Below are 18,076 nucleotides of genomic sequence, written 5' to 3'. Positions count from 1 at the left end.
TAACCCTTTGTCTCATCTACCTTCTATCACCCTTCCCTTGTTTCTGCTCCCCCTCCTGCTATGTCTTTACTGCACACAGTGTGCAAATTACCCTGACTTAAAGATGAAAATGCCTAACAGTCACATATGTACAACATTCTTTTAAATAAAAGCAAGGTTCTGCAAATTTTGCCTTTCAATGCTTGTGGATGTCCTTGGGCCATCAAATGCATGCAGCAGCACATGAAAGGGAAGGAAGTTTTCTTAGTAACACCATTTTTATTGCCAAGTTCCGTTTACAAAGAAAGGTCTATTCCTTGTTCTTGTCCAGGTTTTCAATAGCCACGACAAATTCTCAATGCCAGCAAATACAGACTCAGAAGTCTGGTTTTCAGAAACACACACCAGTATTTTCTAATTCCACTCCCTTCCCAGATGCTTAGTTACATTGTTCTTTAAATTAACATAAGATATCACATTTACTCCAAATGTCTAACATAACTTACATTAAATAATTAATACTTATTGCCTGTAGAAAGACATTTCAGAATTCGATTCACACCATGTTTGGGCTTTTTTCCATGTAAATGTAAGTGCATGTTCAGGACTTTTTTCCTCAAATGAACTACATTTCAGATAACTTTACTGAAATATATTTCATAGGAGGACAGTCCATGCTCATTAAATGCTTTTTGTAGTGCTTAAATCCCAGGTACATTCATTCTTCTAGAAAAATACATTTCTACCTCTTTGCACTGAAAACAATCAAACTTACCAAGCAGCTAAAAATGAAGAAAAAAGTTTGCAACAAAAATATCAACACAGTTATTTACAAGTGGAGATGCCTAAAATTATCTTCTAAAATTTGTAATGCTTCCAGAGGGTTTCCTGAAGTTGTGACAATGTATAGTTAGTGCTGTCCCTGGGCAAAACAAAGCTCCTAAACATTGTAATAGTCTATAAATTTGCACACTTGAATCTGTTCTCAATCTTTAAAAAAAAATCTTCATGTTAATTGTAAATACTTTTGCCACAGTTAGTCCTTAAATACAGCCAAACACTAACCCTCAGATCTTCTCATACATACTATCAGATTGCAATTACTGTGTCTTAAACTCACTTTAGTATGAGTATCCATAACCAAAAATAATGGGAAACAAGACAAAAAAATAATCTCATGAATCTTCAGATTATGATCTTAAAAGAATCCTGTGAACTAGTCTGGACCTTAACTTTTGTCATCAAGTATTCTTAGTCATTACCTGCTTAAGCCATTTTTAGTTACTTTTAAAATAAATGCACTCCACACATTTATTTATGCTAACAAGACAGCCCCAACAATGACAACTTTTTCCTTTTCATATTAAGAACCAGTCAATTCAAGTTAACAAAACAATAAACCAGATACCACCACAGTGCACATTTATTAGACAACCAAAATTTAGCTTTACATTTATAATACATTAACAAACACAAAATATATATTTTATAACACCTTGCAAAAGAAATCAAAACTGAGCAACGTGCAAATCTAAAAATGCTGGGAGATCAAAATAGGGAAAATTCTGTACAAATGTAATATAAAAATATGTTTCCATATGAAAGAACCCTCTGTTTGAGACTCAGTCAAGAACTGCATCTCCTATGTCTTTGTTGCTGCTCAAGTATTGAGCAGCAGAAAAACCCCCAAGAACTACTCCCCTCCCAACCCCTAAAAACATCCCACCCTAGCAAGCCCTGCTTGGATCACCCTCTGCTTTTCAGAAACCAGTAGGAGATGGGAAGAGTTATTCTATTTGTTTCTAATTCATGCTGCAAATGTTGGGAAAGGTCAAGAGAAACACAGCAAGCACAGGAGAACTTCCCCAAAGATTGCTAGATAATAGAAGAACAGTGCCCAGGTGAATGATTTCTTAAGGTAGGTCATACCAAAAAAACTCTTTCAAGAAGGACAGTAGCAGTTAAGAAGAGAATTTTCTACACATATTTAGATGGCTACATTAGACTGCCTGAAAGAAGGAGACTAATTACTTTGGAGGCAAAAGGCCTCAATCTCCCTGCCTCCAGGTGATGCCTCTGCAGATCTCTGATTCAACTACAGGACTAAACCATTTCTTTTCCCAGACAGCAGCTGCCTGCCTGGGCAATGCTCTTTTAAAAGCAAGTTTCACTTCAGCTTGTTAGTGGAGACAAGAGCAGAATGTTTAGCTTGGTGTGGGTTTTTTGACTACTACTCCCTGGTGGTCAGTGCCACTGCTCCTGAGACTATTCTGGGGCTCCCTATCTCCTGCAGGAAGTGACTGATTTTACCCCAGAGTGACAGCACCATGGCAGTGAAGTGTTTACTCTTAGGAAGTGGCTTCATCCTTACACACTCAGTTTAACCTGCTTGTCTGATAGCTTGCCTACGTCTTCAAGCATAAAGTTTATTTTACTGCTAGTGAAATGACAATTCCAGGGCAATTACTGAATTCCTGGATTGCTTGAAGTAATCACAAATTAACAGCAGACCTATTCTTCTATTTTCCTAATAACAGTACCTAAGTAATTTCCTGTGAAGCTCTCACTAGACAAGTGATGATGAGATTTAAAAGACACTCAAAGGCAGTGAAAAGCACAAAGTCACCTTTCTTTCCCTTTGCCCCATTTCTTGGGCAGTACAGCTCAGGGGTGAGATTATTCATATGCATATGCATTGAAAAGACTCTTTGTGCATGGGTCTAATCTTGCTAGAACTGAATGTGAAATGAGATAAATTAAGATCAAGGTTTTCCAGTCTAAAATTAATTCTATTTAAGGGAACTCAGCCTGCACAGTGGTATTTTCTGTAATCTAGGTCAAGAATGTAAGGTTAATAACTAACATTAAATGCTTTCTAATTAAGTGAGGCAATTTTTATAATGGTCTTCAGAACATTACTGAGACTACAGTGTAATGCTGCACCATTTTAGAGAAAGTCTAGACTGCAATCAGTGCAGCTTATAAAAATTCATGTGGTTCTTGAGCCCAGATTGCTACTGATGTGTCTAGGCTTGTTTAGGTACATGCACATTAGCTGCATCAGTGACTACATGAGTGCAAATTCATCTTAAGCATGAAACAAAAAACCCAAAAAGCAGGCTCTTATTCCAGTAATGTCAGATTTTCATACAAAATCCACTGCAGTGCTGAGGACATCTAACTCTAAGTTCATTTAGAGTTTAGGCCACTCTGGAATGGTCAGAGTATCAGTTAATTCAATTTGAGATAAAGAAGTAGTCACAGAAAATTAGAAATCAAAACAATATGAAAAAGTTAATAGGGGGAAAAATTACTGGCATTCAGTAGCAGACACCTCATATATCTAGTTAGCAAAGATTCAATTATGTGAAGAAGACAAAAAAGTGAGAAAAGCGGTACCTGTGAATTAGTCAATCTCATATATGTATATATATATATATATATATATGAATATATATGAATATATATTAAAAATATATACACATATATATATACACACACACATATCACTGAAAAATCACTTCAAGTATTCCCTATGACAGCCAGGAAGAGGTACGATAAGCAACTGGGAAGTGAGTAAAAACTTTGCAGATTCACCCATTTGATAAGAACTCAATGCCAGTAGAGACAGAATGAGGAAATAGATTGCAGTGGTGACTGAAATCAATACCAAGTAAACAGCAGTCCTCCTTTGAGGAATTGCCAACTCAGTATTAAGAACCAGCAATGACAAGCTACTCATTTTACTATTAACTTAAATTAACTTACTTGGAAATTGATGAAAAATCTTAAATTCCTTTCATGTTAAATTATGTATCAAATCAGCAAAGAACATTCCAAACTTTAAGAAACATCTTTCCCTTTTCTTTAAACTTGGTGTCAGGATCTAGGAAGTAATGTTAACTCAGAATCACTTTTATGTATGCTTAATGTCATTTAACTGGGATACTATCCCAGACAGGGAAAAAAAATAAACAATACCTTTCAAGATTAGACTTACAAAGGAATTAGCAGTTTGATATGGTGACCTTCTTCCTACATGACTATGAAAAATTTGAAAAATCTCTTTAGAGTAAAACTGCTGCTGTCTGCTTCTTGAAGTTGTCTTTCAGTTGCAGGGGTATCACCATTCCTCAGACGTGTAGCAATTTGACTGTCAGAAGTGAACAAACAAGCTATCGCAATCTTTTAAAATATTTTACATTCCTCTCTAGGAACCTAAGCAAAGATTAAAGTAGTCTCAAAAATCCCTTATGTTAATTTGAACAAGCATTGTTTTAACTTTAAATCAAACCTTGAAATAAATATTACATATGGAAAACATAATATTGAAGTCTGGAGTCCTACAAAGACAATACTGAATGTGGCCAAGCCTGCTGGTATTGTGCAGACCTCCAAAAGATGAACAAGATTAGGATTAAATAAAAAAACAAGCAACCAACCAAAAAAAACCAAATAAAACCCCAAAACCCCTCTTCCACAAATAAAACCCAAAACCAAACACCAAACTGAAAAAAATCACCCTGTCTCAAATGGAAGTTTTACCTCTGTCCTATAATATATAATTTTTTTCTGGTCAATGGCATGTCTCCCATTTCAGAGACGTAACAATGCAGTACCATGAAGCTGGGATCCAGAAATCTCTTCACTTTGCCATAATACTGTAGACCTTTTGCAATTAATTAGTTCCTATTAGAAAGGCAGTAGGTCCTCTGAAATATGTTCATGTTCTTGTATAACAGAAACTGGTAGGAAAGAACCAATTCAGATTCAAAAGTTTGGGTTTTTCTCTCTTCCCCAGTTCAGATATGCTGAGTATCCGATGCTGGCTCTAAAAACTGCTGACATTCTCTGTCACCACTTGGTCCCTTCATGTGGACCTGAAGCCTCTCAGGCCTCCAGAACTATCTGCACTCCCAGAGGGGGAAAAAAAAAAAAAAATCACAATTTGGTTGCACTTCCTTCACTGTTTATTACAGTCTGCATGGTGGCTTTAATCAGAACATTCTTCCTCTACCTCTTTCACCTTGTCAACCTCAACTTCAGACTGCAAAGAGGCCTGAGGGATGCAGCTGAATGTTCGGATGCTGTGTGGATCTACTGGTGGCACCAGTGTAAGCGACTCCACGCTCAGTGTGTCCGTGTTGTCATCTGTGAGTAAGGATATTGTGGGCTGCTGTGCAGGAATCAGGCTGGGAGACAGGTTGGCTGTTTCTATGTCACTGGGTTTTACAACATTTCTGCTGGACTTTGAAACAGCTGAAAGAGTTTCATCAGTCAACATTGTCTGACCGGAACTGGCCGTCAGAGGCTGCTCTGCAGCTGAAGCATCATCTGAGGAAAGAGAACACCAAGGACAATCAATACTCAAGTCAGTATGCACATTAAGCTTAACAATCCACCATATTATTCATGAGTGTTCAAGAATAACTGGGTAGAAAACACAGTTTTGTGAAGCACTATGCTTACACATCCACATTTTAGTAATTAGAAATAAACCAAAATATTATAAAGGCATAACCTAAAATGCCAATAGGATTATGTTCAAATTAGGAACGAGGCAATAATGTACATTTAGTATTAGAATATGTACCAATATTAGAAATATTCTTAGAGACAGGAAGTTGAGGGAAAGAAAACCTCTTCAGTATTTAGTATGAACTAAAATGAACCCACTACCCCTTACCAGGAAGATCTTTAGAAACAAAAGAAAAAGCTGAAGAACCACTCTACAGGCAGCTTTCCCAAAAGGTGGCCTGTTTCTTACAAAAATTTGGAAGTCATTCTCTCAATTCATCCTCCAGATTCACATTTATGTGACACCTCAGCCACAGAAAGCAGAACTATGGCAGAAGGATCGGAGATCATTTCCTTACTGCAACTGAAAGGTGCTGCAAGAGGTGTGCTTTACACAGCCTTGTGAGATGTGGGGGTTTTGTCCTCCTAAGGATGGAGCATCCAACACTCAAAATTGAGAATAAGCATAAATAAGCTACAGAAAACTGATATGCTGCTGCACCTCCTACTTTATGAAAAAACCCTCCAGCATTAATAGCTATTTGTGCTGTCCTTTCCCCCTAAAAATCCTAGTGAACTGTCAAGCAAGCTGTTCATTTGGCTCAGGATGGAGAGGGAATGGACAGGATGAGGTGATACAGCCTTAGATGATCAAGTATGCCCAGAAAAGTCAAGTTTTTTTCTTTTCAGACTACAATAATAGATGCCATTAAAGTAACAGGTATCCAGCTTCAAGACAGACCAGTTTTAAAGCTTTTGTAAGAAACAGCATGTGTTCAAGTGTACAGGAATCTGCAGAAAAGCTTACAAGGCAATGTAGTGAATACAGAAGCTAAGAATTAAGTTATGGTTCTAATACACAGTGACCTTAAAAATATTTCCGTTTCATTATGATTCCAATTAGTCCTGGAAAAGAACAGAAAGCATGAACATAAGACAAAGGGGGAAAAAAAAAAAAGGAAAAGCAAAGCAGAGAATGGAATGGGTATCATTAAAGTATCAGCGGATAACACTAAAATTACTGATTTTTTTTTAACCTTTCTGGTAAGATAACCCAAACAATGGTGTATTCTCACTCCAGAAATAACTCACATGTACTTTTTGCTGAATTGGTGGCTAAAGCTTCTTGCTTCGATAAAAACATGATTTATAGATGGTAAAAAAGTCTACTATTAAATAAAAGAGACATCAGTGGTTATTTTTGAACTATAAGGACAGATTCAAAGTAACACTACAGATTCTTCATCTGTCAAGAAGCTTTAGTGAGAATGTAGCAACTGATAACAGAGGAAGTGATGCAAGAATTACACATAAAATGAACTGCTAAAACAATGAAGCATAGACTCATTTCTCTGAATTCCAAGCTAAACACTAACATTTCAGTATGCACAGAACAGTGAGTTTCTGCTTTTTGAACCTATACAATCTTAAAATGACATCAAATGTTCTTTGCCAAGATAACTTTTTAATCTTTCTTACACTATAGCATGGTCACCCCAATTCAGGATTCAGAAACCTACTTACTCTGGTAAATAAAGTGTTATCAGTCAATGGCATTCGGCTGAGAATGTTGTATACAGCACATTTCTATTTAACTTCTGAATCTGCACTTCATTTCTTAAATCATTCCTTCCTCTCTCCCAATAGAACATCAATGTCTTTTCTTAATACTTGCATTTACTGAAATGATGAAAGACATTATATTCTTTTGTTATATTGGATGTTTTGGTCCCTAAATCCTTCCAGGTAGGTTCTAAGTTAATGCTGAAGTGACTCCCTTCTTAATGCCACAAACAAAAAGTATTTGGAAAAAGTCTTCATAAAAAAAGTATCTGGAGTTAACAGGTCCAAACTTTCTAAACAAATATCTTAAAAAACATTAAAAAGAAAGATAAAAATATCAAAAACTGTGAGCAGAACATGCTGCCCAGTATTTCAGTGGCAGCATTCGTAGAGAATACAAGATCAGAGCTCTCCTCTGCTTCCCTCCAGCTGTTATTTACTATTGCTAGAAGCCAGTCTCTCTCCTCTCAGGATGTCTTTAGTCACTGCCAGCCTCACTTCCATCACTGTGGCACTGAATTTCAGGGAGCAGTGGCAAATTGCTGTAACCCAGGGTGGCACTACTGCCAAAATGATCAGAAAGCAAATCCCAGCACACAAAAGGGTGGAGGAGGGAGAGTTCTGAACATTGTCTAGAGCTCACAAGAATGTCTGTCTTTAAGCCACTACCAAGACAGGTACCAAGGTCTTGCTTCTAAAAAGTTTCACATATCCAGCATGTTTACACATTAATTTCTCTACTTAGTATCTGGAACTTCTCTTCATACTATATATAAAAATACTAACTGGCTTTCAAAAAACCCAAACTCTCAACATTTTGTTGCAGTTTGACTTTTGGATAGAATGAAAATTTGTAATTTTTCCCTGGATAAAATAACCTTTAAATATCAAAAGGTTATCACCTAATACTAGAAAACAGCATTTCTATTTATCTGTCCCCAGCCTCGATGTACTTAGGCAAGAGTGTTCTGGCACAAAATATATGCCAAATCTGCAACAAAACCAGGGAGAGGGAAGTCAGTTTCTTAAAATGGTTTTGATCCTAATACTGAGCTCTAACAAACAGCCATCCATACCTCCAAACTTATTGTACTTATTGAAAAAAAGGTGTAATTTTGCAAGTTTTGGGGTATTATTAGCTCTCTTTGGATGCAGAGCCTTCAACAGCCTTACATGTTTTTCAGCACTTCTTTACTGCTGCCAAGATTATTGTTACAGCAAAAAAAAACCCAACTAAAACACTCAACTTGTTATATTAATTTATGTTAAGAAGGGTTATTGTGAAAGAAGTTAGAAAATAACAGAAAAAGGAAGAATCAGTATCATCCACAGAAGTGTCCTCAGCTGTACAGCAACATACTATGAAAGAATAACAAAAATACAAATTACAAGACATTAGGCAAAAAGTTGCAAATTAAATCTATAAAGATGAAAAAGGGTGTTTATAAAATATTAGCAGAGTAAAGTATTTTCATGCCACGACAGTAACAAAAGAAAAGAAAATCAGACACAAGTTCAAACAGATTATATAACAAAGGTCATCTGGAGCATATTTCCATATTTTTTTGCATCCGCTCCTCCTCCTCACCTCCTCAGGTAAGGACAATCAAACAGTCCATAAAGTCATCTGCCAAAATCTGATGATCACAAATATTAAGCTTGTGCCATCAGAGTCCAGGGACAGTCTTATACTGAATGCCTGTCCATTTGACCTGTGCTATAAAGAGATTTCTTGCTGCTGGCCGAGGACCTGCATTACTGTCTCTTCAGGAGCCTGTGTTTACTAAATTTCACTACAGCCAGGGCTGCCCTGTGCAAATGAAGACATGGCTGCTTTGAAGCTGGAGGCTTGATAGCACAATTTCCACCTTTGGCAGAGTGCCCAGAGACATGGGAGAAGCTGCAGATAAGGCTTTCAGAAACAGCTCATTATTGCTTTACAGTTCTCCCAAAACAAAACGTAGACACAAATATTATGACGCTTTCTTCAGTTTCCTACCTCACTGTCACTGCTGTCAGCATGGAAAGCAAATATGTTCTATTGATTGTTATGGGCTTGTGAAGGCTTATGGAGGAACCTGCCTGAGTGGGTATTGCGGGAGTTTCTGCTGCAGCTGCTGCTGGAAGGCCTAAACCCAGTGTCCACCGTGACTGTCAGCCTCCGACAGACTAAACACCCGCCGGCGTCCTTTCCTGCCAGACCTTACTAGAGGGAAACACAGCCAGAAATCATACAGAGGCTTCAACAATGACACAGGGGAGGGAAACTGGAATGGAGACAAAGGATAAATGTTAGAGCAGCAACAAGAATAAGTGACAAGGACACACCCGTAACTGCTGGTATCTTGAATACAATTTGACACCACACCAAGAGCTTTCTACCTTTGGGAAATGCTTCTGAAGCAGGAAGTATTCATTCTTTAGAAATAAAGGAGTTTACATGAATTTAATGTTTTGCTTCCTATCTGAAAATGTTTGTAAGTTTGGTTTATGTCTGGCAATACCAACAGCACTTACACGAAGGAGGGCTGGCAGGCATTTATTTGCATTACAATCTACTCACCTGCTTTAGAAACTTTGAGAGAAGTTCTTTACCACAAATTCTGGTGACACAGAATTATTCTCCTTTCCCCTGGCCATGAATTATATGCAGTGCAGTACTGTGCAGGTGACAACACTTCAGACCACTCAGCCCTACTATTCTGAAACCCAACAACAGCATTTACATTTGGTTTATGATAAAGCCAAACACAGGGTTTGAAAAGATAACAGCAGTTCAGATGATGATGCTTGGTGCATAGAAAGTTCCTAGAAAAGAAACTTTCTAAGAACAAAAGTACTTCCTCACCTAGTCAGAAAATTACTAGAACTTCACAGAACAGGAGGTCAAACCACATTTACATTACTGATTATAGAGGGAAGAGACAGAGATGGTTTCAATAGGAAGGCAGGCACTGCTCTTATAAGCTCTCCAAGCTTGATTAATCACCCTCTCCTTGGAATGGAAATTTAATTTCACAGACTGGAATCCAATATGTTCTTCTCTGCAACAAGGGACAGTTCTTGGTACTTATTTTAGATCTTTTATCATCAATCCCTGCCAGAAGCACAAAATACAGCTTAAGTGGCACACATCAGTGCCTTGTGAAGTCCTCATTAACTATTACTCTGATGTAAACATTTTCTTAAGTACTGAAGCCAATTGCTTTTTAAAACTTAAGACAGCTTAAAAAGTAATAAAATACAGCACACATGACATTAATACATTCATAATTCTGGAAGACTGCTAACTTACAGTAAAAGAGCTTCTATATCTAATCCTTGGCATATATGAAAATAAGCACTTTAAAGAAGTGTACAGTTCCAGCAGGGGTAGCCAAGACATGACTGTATTCTAAGCTCTGAAACTTAATGATTAAAATCTGCCTAACAAGAACATTTTTACCTTACGCATAGCAATATTTTAAAAGCACATGATAATTAAAAAAAAAAAAAAAAGTAAATACAAAGAAAAAACCAACCTGACAGCAGCACTTGCAGAACCAGACACTGATTTTTCTGTCTTGCTAAGCATTCTGCTTTCTTTAACGGATGATTTCTGCTTTTTCAATTTTAAAGTACAATAATCTTGTAAAGGGCTAAGCTAAATCCCTAAACACTGCAAATGGGAGAGTTGCCAGCCTTTAAAATATCTGTGCCATAAAGCAGCTTGACAACTACTAGGTAGGATAGCCACTGAACCTGGGAATCATAGGAGACAATTTCACTCATGGCAAAGCAACTGATGAACGCTGTGGGACTGTTTGATGCAGGTATGAGTGATAACAAGTAAATTATTTTTACAAAACATTGAACTAACCTAACTTTTCCCTGTGACACATTTTTGAAAGCTCTTTTGCTCGTTAATCATCAATATATCCTCTATGTTGTAACATTTTCTCTAAATTAACATGCAAATTGTCTTTATTTTGTTCTCATCTATCACTGTTTCATGTAAAAATTGGTGTCTATATTTCAAATCATATTGAGACAACTCTGTGAAGATTTACAAGTACCATCTCAAATATATCAAACTCTGGCCAGTTTAAATTTGTCAGTAAGACTGTAGCTTAGGACATTATAATCACAAGTTCACAGTATAAAAAGCTGTGTGGTTTAAGATGTTGCTCTTAAGGAAGGTAGTTGAGGTAGTTTCCTTGAAGTCCAGATAGGCATCTCCCCTTTACCTAGTCTGGTCTTCTTGTCTGAAGTTCCTGAGCAACCCAGGATGCTTTTCATGGTCAACAGCTTGAGCAGGTGCCAGAACAAACAGGGGAGCAGGGAAGGAGGGGCAGAGAGGGGCACACAAATTTGTGTGTGTGCTCAAAATGGAATGGGAAATGAGACAGAGTCAAATGTGACAGATGGCAGCAGCATTCAGGGGCTACCTTGGGACATAAAACAGATTTTGGTAACTGCTTGCTGCTCATCACAGACTGGTTACTTCCTCCTCAAAGGGGCTACTTCACATCGTGCAAGTCACTGCTGAGAAGCAGAAGAGGAAAGGCATTTTAGCTTCAACTGTCCTCAAGTGGTTAAGCTAAGGGAAAACCACTGCTTTACACAGAAGTGGGTGAATACCAACAGTTGTTTCCATATCCCAGCTGAGTGGTCAGTATGACCTGATGTAACACAGACTGTGCTCGTGGCACTGTCACGTCCTTCAGCAGAGTTCTGTTCAAGCACAAGTCCACAGAACAGCCACCTGCACATGCCAAACAGAGCCCCACTTTCATGCCACATCCCTGGCAAGTTTCCACTACACATCACAATTACTGTAAGTACTACAAAAGGGAGAATACTCCAAACTCACAGTAAACTGGTCAATCAGCTAATGCAGAGACACTGATCCCAAGAATGACACTACTGAACGGACACTGAGATTGGCAAAAAGTGTCAAAACAGCTCTGAGGGTTGGGGAAAACCCTTCCTACATTTACACCTCTCAAAAGACCTAGCTCCAGGGATTTCAGAATTCTCACTGTCTGTAATAAGAACCTTGAGACATCATCAGACACTCAGCCACAGGTTTCAAAGCACTACTTGTGTTCATTACTGCCTGCAACTACACTAAGCAGTTTGGTACAGACCAGGGCAGCAGCTTTGAAGAATTATGCACACTTATTGCTTTAGTCTGATTTTTGGAACAGTTTCTGTTCCAGCATTAATGAGATTCTTTTAGGAAGAAACTAAACTATAAGATATGCTGCAGCTATGCACCAAATACACTTCCAATACTAATAGCAACATATTAGTCTGACCTGACCACTGGTCCTTTGAACAGCCACATACAGGGCAGGGATTCTTGGTCCTAAAGGTCACAGCAAATATGGGCCAGCAAAATCCCTAAGCCACCTGCATGCACCTCAGTACCAACTGTGCATTATCCTACTGCAATAAAATACCTGCTCATGCACATAAAGTCACTGTCTTCCTCTCTGTAACTGCCCTCTGAGGAGAACAAAAGTCATCCCTGCAGCAGGTTAGTGCAAGTTGCTGATTTGGGATGGAGCAGCTGATGGACATTGTCAGGTTCATTTCCTCTGACTTGGCTGAAGGTGACTGGGCCCAGTGGTAGGACCCAGAACTGGATCCTCACAGCTACATTTGCTAGAGCCTCACATAAAAAAAAAAAAAAAAAAATTATATAAAATCAAAGCACACCGAAAGACAATTTTCCTGCACAACACGTGACAATTTGCACATACTTTATGATTAAGTCATAATGAAGGTCGAGGTGGGCACTTCATGCAACCTAACTGCTGGCAAAGTGCATACTGAAACCAGGCACTCCAAAATACTTTTCCTCTGGTTTTGGTTTGGGTTTTTTTCATTATTTTTAACTTTATTTTTGAGGGTGAGAAGGGTAAGGAAGAGTTTGGTGTTTATTGTTTGTTTTTCTTTTTTATTTTGGAAATAAATGAGCAGCCTCCTGTCATCAAGCTTTTTCAAATGCAGGAAAAACAAACAATTTTATGTTACACAAATGCGAACATACTGTGTAAGCAGACTGCAATTTTGTTAACTACAGTCTGTGATTATACTTCAATAATTCACTATCTTTTGATACTTGAATGAGTAATTGTATGTTCTGGATCTATGCATTTTTTCATAGAAGCCAGATTATGTGTGCTTGAAAGACCTCAATCTGAAACAAAGCATAGTCTTGCTTCATATTTTTGTGAACTAGCTTGAGTTGCTTATACCTACAGAAATAATACAGATTCTTTCTTTTCCTTTCCTTTACCACAGTTTTCTCTTAGACACTCTTGGTAAGAGCCTGTAGTTGCATTTCTCTTTCTGACCACAGAGGATTCAAATACAGCAGAGAACACTGTACATGAGCCTTTTTACACTGCTAAGGAGAAACATGTCATCAAATTCATGTTTTCTTATAGTGCCAATCCAGCCTGAGGGTTCTGATAAATGACAGCACTTCTCTGTGCAATGACTACATATTACCTGGGCCATGGAGAGACTGGCTAACAGCAATCACTTGCCAACAGAGAAAATAAATTTTTTAACAGATGGTATATAAAAAACCATTCCAAATTTTATTCTGAAATTACACATATTGCAGGACTATTTTGTCTATATTCTAGTCTCTCAAGATAAAAGAAGCTTTTTAATCTAGAGTTTGGCTGCTAGAATGCTTTAAATATTTCTTGTTCCTTAACTTCATCAGCACCCTTTCATTACCCTTTCCAGCAGTACTTCTTGCAGGGACACTCACTTTAAACATATAATGCACACTGGTCTGCTGACACTGTTCAATGAAACCTAAAAACACTCAATACCTAAAAAAGTTGCATCATTTCCTGTAGGACTGCAACAAGTTTTAGATATAGATAGGCCTTCTAAATAAAGGCAAAATGGCATCTCTTAAAAGGGGTAGCCATAACAACCCTCTCAAGGAATGATCAACATCAGAAGTGACCATTAAAATGAGGGCTTGCTTGAAAAGGTCTTGAGAATCAAGTTACCTCTATTGTTTTATAACCAAAATGAGGTGGAGTAGGTCACTTCTAGCATGAAGGCATTTCAGGATGCACCCTTGTCTAGCCTCCAGCCTGAGGCTTTGCCTCAAACAATCTGCACTCAGAACAGACACCGTTACAAGATTTTCTACAAATGCTACATAAAAAGGAGGAATAATGCAACAAGAAGTTCCAGTTTAAGCATAACCACTAAATATACTGACCAATGCAAACACATGCAACCTACATTTGTGAAAGTTACACTGTCAGTCTATTTATATTGCAGCCTTTTCTGCACCAATGAAACAGCCTCCTGAAATGTGGAGGTGTTCAACCACCAGTGTTATTGCAAAAACTACAATATCAACATCCTAAATAATTATGTTCAAATATTTCATTTTTTGGCCCAGTGTTACAAATCAGCCTGAGGATCAGATAAACACACAAAAGCGAATGTCACCCAGTTCATAAAAAGATTCTTCATGTGGGAATCAACTTATCCACTATGGTGGAAGGCTAACAGTTTACATCACAGGTTTATTCAAAGCAATACTTCAGTTAAAACAAACCACTGACAAAAAAACCCCCTCAACATTCTAACCTGTTTGTGCTAGGAGAGAAGCCAGACAAGCAGGACATTATTTCACCAGTACTTAAAAGTCTCTACTTAAAGAAGCCAAGTATTTAGAGTTCAGAAAGCCGAAGAGATCACTACAATTTATACCACAATTTACTTTTAATTGGCTTAGCTGATTAAGTGATCTAAAACCAAAAAACCCTATTCTTTTAATCCAAGAACACAGCAACTTAATTTTACAATGAACTGTTCTGTATCCCTTGGTGCCTAGGCTGAAGGTGGTGAGTGAATACCTGCTGGGCTCTGAGCAGCAGAAGGAGTGGATGTCGAGCTTGCAGTCACTGAATCACAGCGCCCTGTACTGCCACTGGAAGGGGATGGTGACGAGAGTGGGGATGGATTGTGCTGATTTATGCACTGGGCTACAGCAAAGCCTGCAAAATAGGACAGTGAAGTTTACAAATTAAATATCATCTTAAAAGAGTTAAGCTGTTGAACAAATTGGGAAAGGGTAAAAGCAAATCCTGAATCAAGGTGATGCCAACCTCCTGTAGTGTCCCAGAGGATGTGCCCTCTCCCACCTCCATCCTGGAAACAGAAAAGTCTGATTGTACCTTATTGAAAACAGGCTACAACTGCTGATCAATGAATAAGGAAAGAGAGTTTAAGGGATTCAAAGCATTTTAAAACTTAGAGATTGCACAAACAGTCAAAACATATCAAAACTCTTCAAGTTTTGATACAGTCAATATATTCACAGGTCACAGACCTTAACATGATAAAGAAAACAATTAAGGCAAAAGTGAACAAAAAACCTCTGGGATAGAAGACTGACATTTTTTACTGACGTAACTTCAGAAAACTTTATTCAATCACATCTAATGCTGGCATTGAATTTCATCCAGCCTCTCACAAACTAATTTTTTTCCTGTCTGAACACTGGAAAGATCTATACAGTCTCCAACAGCACTTCTTAGATGAGTCATTTTCTGGCTTCTAGTCTAATACTTCAATCTTTTTGCAGTGTAGCATCCTTTTCTTTCCTAACCACCTTGCATTCATTCCTTTCTCCTTCTATAAGCACATACCTATAGCCACCTCTTCAGGTTTTGATAGCAAGAAGCTTTTTAGAAGCTGATGCACTTCTTACAGCAAAAGAAGTATCTTCACCATGGGCTGTAGGTCAGGTGAGGTACACCATGTTTCTGCTTCTGCAGCTCTCCTCCTTCTCTCCCACGGGAAAGTACTAATGCAGTTGTTTTTTTGGCAGTCCTGTGAATTACTGAAAGCAGCCACAATTTGGACTACAAAACACCTAACAATACTCTAGTTGCTACCTTCACTGAACAGTCAACACTGAAAAGGAAAGTATCTGATAATCAGGTAAGGCTGAAAACACACCACACAGTTCTTTATCCTTTTATACAGGGAATCTCCCATGGCAGTGCATGGATGATTCACTCAGAGACTCTCCTATAGGGGAAGGTGCTGGTGCCATACAGGATGAGGCCACCCAAAGCTCAGCTTAAATGGACATGTTACAAGAAGCTCTGAAAGCTTTGAAACATAGATATGCCAAGTCAGAAAAATGCTGTTAGCAGCAACACACTGACAGACTGCTACAAGTGAAAACAAGAGTGATGAAAGCACAGAAGAAAGCTCACAAACATCTGTCCTGTTAATAATCTGACTTGATCTGTAGTCCCACCTCCTACATTCTACCTCCCACGCTTACCCAAGAACTAGACTCAAAACCACTTGCAGAAACACAATGCTACCTGAATTTCTGTAGCACTGCAGCATAGTTTTAGATAGGTATCTAAATGTCATTTTTACCAAGTTAAATTACAATTCATTATGTTCAAGACGAACACCACTTGAAAGAACTAAATCACTACCAAGGCAGGAGAGATCATTTTCAGTGAAAAACAAAATATTTGTTAAGGAGCTAATTATACTATTAATGTAAATAATCTATGCATTTTATTTCAGAAACCAAACTGATTGATCTTCTACAATCATTTAGGTAAGTTAAATTGAGTTTACACACAGTGACGCCTGACAGTCTGCAAAAAGTTAACCACAAAGTGAACCACCTCAAATGTGAAAGACTTCCACATCTATCACTGGCCCTGAGTGCTATAGTTTTTAATCACAGAAAATGTACATTAGATTTTTCATACACCGTTCATAGTTTGAAATACCAGTTAGGATGGGGAAACAAGGAATAACCAGTGGACTTGTGACTACAGAAGTGAGGCAAAGCCAACTGTTAATGTGAATGAACAGTTCCTAAAGCCACCGGTACAGAAGAGCTAACACCAAGATATTTAGCTTCCCTTACAGTGCTGGTACGAGCTGCACCCATCCGAAGCATTCTTTATCCACAAAGTTCGCACTCCGAGGGAGAAGAAACCTTCCACCCTCACCAGAACAGCAGAAAACAGCAAACAAGGTCTCTCATGATTGTCATAGGGAAAATTGGTCTGATTTAGCAGGATTGCCAGCCCAAAGCTTCTGCAAAACAGCATTCATGGATTCATGTCCTTACACGGGAGCATTTGCTTCAAAATGACCTCAACATATTTTCTCTCCCCAAACAACTGCAGAGGAAGAATTTTAAGTGTGCTAACAGAAGCTAATTTAGATAAGAGGGAAAGGTAAGCCTAAATCATTCAAAATACTGTAACTGGAAAACTACTGACCAAGAAAAAAAAATTCTAATCAGGAAACTCCTACAGGAAATACCTGCAAAGAAAATGTGAGCAGAATTAATCACAGCTACAGGAAGCCAAATAACAACTAGGAGGTTCATCTGATGATGACAGGAATGTTAGTTTATACTACACAAGGGGTTCCAAACCTGTGGATGACTTTTTTTCCTTCAGACTTTAAAATGAAGATGGTTATAACTTGATTGCCAACATGCTAATGTTAACAAGTTCTTCTCCTGCTTTTTCCTCTCAAAACCCTATTATCATCTACTAAGATATTAACAATGGATAAAATAGTAAGAGAAATCTATTGATTTTTGAATCTTTTGCTTTTCAATATAAATTTACTTAGTAGGTAAGCAACCACACTTGTTAAAATATTTAGATGTACCTTTTGCTGGAAATCGTTAACATTTCCCTTAAGACATGCTGGGCATATAAATCTCAGAATAGAGCTGATACTTGAAACTAATTCTTGAGTTTGCTTGAAGAGGAAGTCATTATTTATTTACTTTCAATAGGAGATCTTTTTTCACAGGGCCCCTACCAAATCTGCTAGTTCCTTTAAAACCAGTGGTCTTTATTTACATAGATTACTTCAGAAGTACAATATGTTCATACATAGCTAAACGCGAGATGGTGAACAGTCCTGCCAGCTACACTATCCCTAAAATTCTCTAACATTCTAGCAAAGGTCAGTAACTTAAAAT

General features: G+C 37.9%; 1 protein-coding gene across 9 annotated transcripts in view; it reads right to left on the bottom strand.

The window, feature by feature from the left end:
• Positions 1-238: 238 nt before the first annotated feature.
• Positions 239-18,076, bottom strand: part of CLEC16A (C-type lectin domain containing 16A) — a 61,181-nt gene continuing 43,343 nt past the window's right edge. Inside the window, exons 22-24 of one of the 9 annotated variants that reach the window (XM_059861904.1) lie at positions 14,946-15,086; positions 9,142-9,261; positions 239-5,313 (exon numbers count right to left, since the gene is read on the bottom strand). In XM_059861904.1, the coding sequence (XP_059717887.1) occupies positions 4,973-5,313; positions 9,142-9,261; positions 14,946-15,086 (602 nt within the window). In that variant the 3' untranslated portion in view covers positions 239-4,972. Of the gene's footprint in view, positions 5,314-6,347; positions 6,403-9,058; positions 9,266-12,503; positions 12,716-14,945; positions 15,087-18,076 lie in introns of those variants that run through there. The other 8 variants (XM_059861908.1, XM_059861909.1, XM_059861910.1 and 5 more) reach the window with 8 other exon arrangements.

This window comes from Haemorhous mexicanus, chromosome 17 (assembly GCF_027477595.1).
Source record: "Haemorhous mexicanus isolate bHaeMex1 chromosome 17, bHaeMex1.pri, whole genome shotgun sequence".
NCBI classification, from domain to species: Eukaryota; Metazoa; Chordata; class Aves; order Passeriformes; family Fringillidae; genus Haemorhous; species Haemorhous mexicanus.
The sequence above is the reverse complement of the archived record's forward strand: the minus strand, read 5'-3'. Positions and strand labels throughout refer to the sequence as shown.